At 46.4% G+C, this 7,730-nt stretch overlaps 1 protein-coding gene across 1 annotated transcript; it reads left to right on the plus strand.

Moving 5' to 3' along the window:
* Positions 1 to 4,687: 4,687 nt before the first annotated feature.
* On the plus strand, positions 4,688 to 7,471 carry LOC119454104 (GTP-binding protein Rhes). The gene is made up of 2 exons (XM_037716110.2): positions 4,688 to 4,891; positions 6,681 to 7,471. The coding sequence occupies exons 1-2, from the start codon at positions 4,688 to 4,690 to the stop codon at positions 7,185 to 7,187; spliced, it is 711 nt and encodes a 236-aa protein (XP_037572038.1). The 3' UTR covers positions 7,188 to 7,471.
* The last annotated feature ends 259 nt before the right edge of the window (positions 7,472 to 7,730 follow it).

A 7,730-nucleotide genomic window follows, 5' to 3' on the forward strand; every position in this document is an offset into this window, starting at 1 on the left:
CAGCCCTTAAGGGAACACGGCGCAGAACGCGCGTTTGTTCTCCGCCGTGGGTTCACTCCCCGTGAAAGCGCGCGTCCCTCGCGCCCTTTCACTCGCACATACAGCGTTCGGCGGCGCGCGGCGACGATTTCATCTCCATTGACGTCATACGGAACCTCACGGCGACGGCGACGACGACGGCGACGCCGGCGGCAGAAATCTGCTTTGGAGTGTCCATATAATTGCTATCGCAATAAAAATATAATAATCAGCGCACTTCAACGATTTCTCTAGCTCCAAACTTATTTACTGCGATCGCGGGATCATATGACCACGGACACCGTGATCTTCTCAAGGACACGCATGCATAATGCAAAACGTCCTGTTCAGGCCACTACACATTGCATGATATATGGCCTCGCAAATGCATTCGCAGACTCTTGTGACCTCCAAGGAGCCCCAAACCGCGAAATGAACAGGCATCATCTTCGCGCGGTAGCTCAGTGGTGGATGCCGTCCCGCTCCCAGCACTAGATTACGAAGCTCCCTGTGATTCGATTTACGATGAACACCCAAAACGAGATTCCTTGTAGCATGGATATTCTTTAACCGATTGTATTGTATTGTAACATACCCCCCCTCACCCTATACCTCTTCGTAGGCTTGCGAGGTTTTTATAAATAAAATAAAATGAAATAAAGAGCTGCTCACTTCGGCGCAAATTACGCCAAAATTATAGCAGCGCTTGTTGCCTGGTAATTTTCTTAATTCTCATTGTTATTTGTCCCCAATTATTCATCATCAAATTCCAGGTATGCCAGAAATAATGGCCGTGGGTGGATAGTATTACACATCATGAAAACAATACTTATCGCCCCGAGCTATAGGGCACATTTTTCCCCATTTTCCCCCCTTATCTAGGAACAGGAGGTACGTACGGTTATGCTTATTGGCACGTTAACCAAAAGGGCAGCTGAACATGCTTTGTGCTTCAGCTTAATTGGTCAGACATCTGGCAGGACGCAGTAATTTCACTCAAACACTCGGGCGAGCTTTAACAATAGGGCGTGGTTTACGCAGACCAAAACAGGCACGTCGGTTCATTCCAGCATTGGGATATAATTGTCACTCTCCATGCCAGACCAACGTAAACAGCTTCTGTTGAGAAAGAAAGGTTGCCATCTTTCTCCCCCGTTTTGTATCCTCTCTCAGTAAACAATGGGCTATATTTTCCCGAGCCAACAAATATAGCTAATGGGACGCGTCTACCTCAAAGCCCGTGTCGATACAGCCTGAACCTTCGTGAACCCTTCCACAACGCGGTCAGAATCAATTAGCTGGCCCTGAGCTCTCCTTTCTCCCCGCAACCATCGCCAGCTCTCTCTCTCTCTCTCTCCTTTCACCACGCTCGCTGAGCTGATCTCCATTGTACGTGAACACGTGGAAGCTATTAGGCGTCTTGCTATTCCTGGATCTGGGCAAACACGGAGGCTGCGCAATACGCAGAACATTGAAACTGCGGTTGGCACCGGTCTTCCCGAAATAGACTCCGGCACAAGAGGTTCCTTCCCTTATACCCGACTTTGCTCCCTATTTTCCCGGTACTTAGCGTGATTGCGCAGTGTTTAAGATGTGCTTCTGCTTTATAACAGCTACTGAAGGGGGGGGGGGGGGGGGGGGGCTGTGAAGGCGACGGCGGTTCACCAGGGGTTTGGATTTAGGAAAGCAGTCTTCGTTTGGTATGAGGGCGCAAAGTTTGCTATGGAGACATCTTCCGTCAGTTTCCAGTTAGAAAATCAAGATTTCCAAAATGATATACACCGCAAAGCGATTTACACTCTTAAGGGTGCAAATCAGTATACGGCGTGTTTTACTTAACTTGGGACAAACTTTCAAAATATGCAAATGCTACCTAGCTAGACAGACCCAAGGTAATGTTGTTTGCCGTCGCTTGGAGACACTCAGATTATTTTTGCATTATGCCTAAGTAGATAATTAGTGCTAAATAATGAATAAACTTCTGATATACTATAATTAGATGAAAAGGGTCAATCAGGAAATTGTAGAACAACATGAGAAACTCCTGATACAGCTTTCTGATGCTCCATACGTGCTGCATAAAAGTGGTTTTCCAAGCGTGAAAGATGCCCTGGAATACACGCAAAGTGCCTCAAGCGGCCCGTCGTGCGGCAATTTTTCGTGTATTCGCGCGCTTCTTTCACACTCGGAAAAAACACTTTTATGCAGCAAGTATTGGGCAACGAAAACTGTATCGGGGGTTTTTCATGTAGCTCTACAACTTTCTCATTGACCTTTTTCATGTAATTATAATATTTCAGAAGTTCAATTATTAATTTGAACTAATTACCTACTTTGGCATAATGCAAAAAATAATCTGAGTATTTCCAAGCGACGGCAAACGACATTACCTCGGTTCTGTCCAGCAACGTAGCATTTGCATATTTTGAAAGTATGGCCCAAGCTAACTGAAGCACCCTCTCATACCCTTACTCCCGTAAAGGTGTAAGAGTGATTTATAGACGCAAAGCACTCTTAAGGGTATTAATAGGCTCACATTGTACTGTGTGTGTACAACCGTCGTACACGCTCATCGCTCAGCTCAAGGCTGTCCAGAGGGCCCGGGCCGTCGCCGAAGGACTATGTCTACCGGCCCCGACCTGGGTGGAGCCACCGGATAGATTGGCGGGGCCTCCGGCCCCGCTTTAATTCTTTCTCCTCAGGACCTAAATAAAGTTCGTACTCACTCACTCACAACCGTCGTCTGATGGCCAACACCATCGAGAATACACTGTTCAAAATTTGCAGAGTGTACTAGGTGGATGATTTTTTTATTTAATATTTAATCTTGCAACTTTACCTGGAAAATCTACGGAATAAAAGAAAACCTGTCAATAGAAGAAATCGAAACAAATATTGCAACGTGCTGCTTTTCAGAGGGAATACTCGTTTACGACTGCACAGGTATCATCGACATGCCCGAGTGCTTCTTGTCACTTGTAATTTGCAGGTTGCTAATTATGTCAATGAATGCCTTTATATTTGCAGCTTTTTAATAGCATAGTCAAGAGGGATTCCTCATATATGCCGGCCTAGGTAAACTGTATAACTCTGCAATGTAGTAGAAATTCCTAATGTTTGTTGCTTCATTGTATAAGACAGGTGTAACCTGCTTCATTAATTAATGAGAGGAGTGGAGATGATGAATCCGATGTTATTACGAAGCGACGGGACAAAAGAAGCTGGCGGCGGGACAAGGTGTTCTGACTGCACTGTCACCGCCCATTGTGCCTGTGTACTTGTAAATATCCTTTAAAAGGCTTCAATATATTTAGTTTTACCTCCCGCCTCCGTCACACGTTGGTAATGGTGCTGGGTACACCATGACCTACAACGTAGCTTAGAAACGGCCGTGGCTTTAGGCTTTCCTAAATGGCCTCCGTCACAATATGGTGATGTTCGACAATGATAGAAATTACAAACCCCTACAAATAGTGGTGAATCTAAGTATCTAATAACATGGAGGTTCTAACACCATGTTATATTAACATGATGCACCGCACTGTACACACACGCACACACACAAAAACACACATGCAATAAAGATCTATCCATCCGTCCATCTGCAATGAGATGGTAGATCCACACGCACAAAGAACCTAATTGACAAGCTCAAAATATTAGGTTGGAGCGCCAAGAATACACGACGGTGAGCTATGGTCTGTGACTAGCGAAAAGGACGTCGTGAGTTCCAAAGGGCTGTTTGCATGAACGGTAGACACCACATCTGAGCGTACCCTATTATATTGACTCTGCCGATACTAATGGCACATCCGACTGTTCTTTTGAGAGCGCTTGAAAGTTGATCGAGGCAAGCGTGCTCGTCTCGCGCCCTGGAGGCCCGGGTTTGATTTCCACTCAAGCTAAAACGTACGAAATTTTAATTTCACAGCCACTAATTTATTTTGTTTACAGGAACGTCCCGGAGAAATGTGACGTCAATCCGAGCATTTGTTAACGTATTTTACTCTTTGCGGTGTCGGTCATTTTTCTTCACGGCGCAGTTTCGCCAAGGTCACCGCCAAGAGCACCTCCAACATAGACATCTAAGGCTTTCGCCTTAAAGAAATAACTCGACATTTATATCACTTGGACTGTACATTTGCAATGTGCTGTTCGAAGTAGTCTTATTTCCAGTCTAGACGCAGCTTTGAACGCTTATTGAGGCCTTCGACGCACTTAGAGAAATCTTCCTTTGCAATGGCTATGAGCTCCTTTGTCGTGGCGTCTCGACTGGTCTGAACGCTTGAAATCCAGCGTCCTTTTATGGCTTTCTTGATACGTGGAAACAGAAGAAAAAATCGCATCTGTAAAAGGCAACCTTTCTCTTAAGATCAAAGAAAGAAAAAGGGATGTTTAACAATTGTGATTCTTCTTACACTATCTGCCTTATGTATCAGGCTGTCCAACATATATTCCGTAAGAGCAGGAATGTTTTTTCAGCCATGCATTTAACAGCTTTGCGTTAATATTCCCGAATTTTTCTTTCTTTTCTCCTTGCCATTCTCCACAGGGCACGTAACTCTCCGCGAGGCCATCCCTGATTCTGTCAAGTTGTCGCATCCAGCCCCCGCCCTGTCCGTCTTCCTCACGTCTTCGTTCGCAAGCTCAGCACCTGCCGAGAATTGTTATGCCGAGCACGGGTCAGGTACCGTCGCTGTCGGCGCTGCAGCCTCCACATGACGACGCGCACAACAACCACCACCACCATCACCCAGCAAAAGACCAGTACCGGGTCGTGGTACTTGGAGCCGCACGGGTGGGCAAGACGGCCATCGTGCACCAGTTTCTGTACGACGAGTTCCCCGTCGACTACTTTGCCACCGTGGAAGAGGTGAGTGATCGGGCTGGCACCCTCTGGCCTTCTAACAAGCACGCGCACGGACGGGCGGGCGGTCAGGTAGGCAGTGCCGGGCAGTGCAGGGCAGGCGAAGTCTTAACTATACTACCACTTAAGAAACCTAAATAGTGCACCCCCTAGCAGCAATTGGGGATGACTTTAAATTGAAGACGAATGCATTACTCAGTTTATTTTAAAGACGAATATCATCAACACAGTGGTGGTAATGCCAGGATTTCCGCTAAGCGGAGAAGCCATCGCTGCTGCTAAGCTTCATTTTTGCATTTGCATCAGCGTAAAGAGAAGAGCTGTGAAAGTGAAGTTAGTGACGCGAGATGGACAGTGTGATATCCGATCGGGGCAATTTGCCGCTTCCTCCAGAAATGCTCCTGAATATATATATATATATATATATATATATATATATATATAGCTATACAGCTGGCATATGTATGTCTACCTAATTACCACGTCACGGCGCGTCAGTCATAATTCCGCATGTGAAAAATAGCCCTGCTTTCAGTCCCATTCACGTATTATCGCCATCGCCCAAAAAATGCCTGGCATTACGACGCCTGACTCACCGGGCGACGTGTAAATATCTATTCTGGTATATATGCTGCAGCAGTCGTGCGTGTCGGTCACTGAAGGAAGTATTGTGCTGACGTAACAAACGTGATGTTTATCACAGCGCGGTGAGTGAGCACCGCTGTGACCGAGCGACCTGAGGTGGATAAAAAAAAGGAGAGTGAACAGCGGTTGACAAGGTCTTCTTGGGCGCATTAGTGTAGCATGCGGTTTCTTGTTTAGACTGCACTATCTTCGGATCGTCCCAGATTTTTTAGACTGGACTACATTCGGAATTGGTCGGCATTTTCAGCATAGTAAAGCCACATTTCCGGTTCCGCTTTCAGGAGTGCGCAGTTCGAACGAGTGCACTTGGGATTCATTTCGGCCTTTTGGCGCTTATTGCACGCTATTATTGCTCCGTGCATAGATATGCAAACAGTGCGTTCTTTTTTTTTTTCAAGCTTTATTTTAACGCCTTTTTTGTTGTCCTACATGCACTTGGACACCTCAAATTGTCTAAGTGCATGACCCATATGCCACGAACCCGAAATCTATCTGTACAAAGACGTTATCTTCGCAAAAGTTTGAACGTGGGCTAGCCGACGCATCGCGACAACTTGAATTACCCTTGAGTGTTTGCTGGTTTAAAATATTGCGGTCTTTTAATAGGACTCTTATTTCGAGAGTGACAAAGGACTTCACGTGAAGTAACTGCAGGTACACTTTACCGTGTGTTTCGTGACCTTACAAAATTTTATCAAGCAAACATAGACCCATAGTCTTGTTTATGCTTCATATTCGTAAAAAAATATTCAGAATTTACTCTAGATATGTCACTGCCTGTGATTAACGTGTGCGGGTGGATATCATTTGCAAGAAATACAAAATCCTTGTATTAAAGATTATAATAATTACATCAATAAACTTCATCGAGGACATTTTACGGAACATATTTATACTGCAAAGTTGAATACAATTATCATATAAGTCGAGCAACATATTGCTTCTACGATCGAAAATGGTCATGTAAATCAAAATAACTCTCATCAACATATGTGTTTATTTCACCTCATTGCACACCTGAAGTGCTGAAGTATTGTTCCGAAATTGTTTGATGTGCCAAATTTTATGCGACCCGCCTGACAAAAAAAGAAAGGGCAATCATGGCCAAACCTGACTGTTTCTTCTTTACTCGTCTTTCTCACTGACGCAGTTCCACACGGGCGAATACGATTTTAATGGTGCCTCGCTCACGCTGGACATCGTGGACACGAGCGGCAGCTACCCGTTCCCGGCGATGCGGCGGCTGGCCATAACCACAGCCGACGCGTTCGTGCTCGTTTACGCCATCGACGACCCAGAGTCGTTCGAAGAAGCACGCGGCATCCACGACCAGATCGTCGAGCTGCACTCGGCCAAGGCACCCGTGGTCGTGGTGGGCAACAAGTGCGACCTGCCCGCCGCGGTGCGTCGCGTCAGGCGAGAGGTCGCCGAGACCATCGTCTCCATCGACTGGGAGCACGGCTTCGTCGAGTCCTCGGCCAAGGAGAACATCAACGTGCTTACCATCTTCAAGGAACTCCTTGCTCAGGCCAAGATCCCGTACGACCTGAACCCGGCCGTCGTCAACAAGAGGCGTCGATCGCTGCCCGTCTACCCGACTAGCCCGACCATCAAGGACAAGACGCTGCTCAAGCGGAACAGCTGCGCCGTGTCATAGCTTCGTGGACTTCGTCGCTAGTGTTATGATAACCTCTGAACTAGCGCATTTATCTGCAGTGCCAGTGATTGTGATGTTTCTCTGCCTGTGCTCCTGTACGAAACTGAGCGCGCAAATTGGCAGTGAAACGAAGAACATCAGTCTGTTCAGGGCGAACACTTTCATCAGTGATAAATGCCAATGAACTAAAGTCAGCGTACAGGAGAAGCCAAACCTGCAAGAACGTTATCCCCGCGAGGTTTTCGAATAAATGAGAAAACTGTAACCGTCTTACAGGTGCCAACTCTTGTGTCCTTAACAACGCAGAGACAAAGAGTGAAGTTGTGTAGAGGGGAACATTCTGTATAAAAACGTCGTTGGTTCCAGTACGTAGCCTGTGGAAACAATGCGAAAAAGAAACCCTCGTCTGTTCAAGAGTGACTGTTCTGCGCTAACATGACGGCTCCGGTCTGCAGTTGACTTCGAGCCTGACACCGTGTAAACTGAATTTGGAGCTGTGATGTTGAGCAGCCTTGCGCCTTGACCGCGCACATGCTCTAATAA

Source organism: Dermacentor silvarum, chromosome 5 (genome assembly GCF_013339745.2).
Source record: "Dermacentor silvarum isolate Dsil-2018 chromosome 5, BIME_Dsil_1.4, whole genome shotgun sequence".
Lineage (NCBI taxonomy): Eukaryota > Metazoa > Arthropoda > Arachnida > Ixodida > Ixodidae > Dermacentor > Dermacentor silvarum.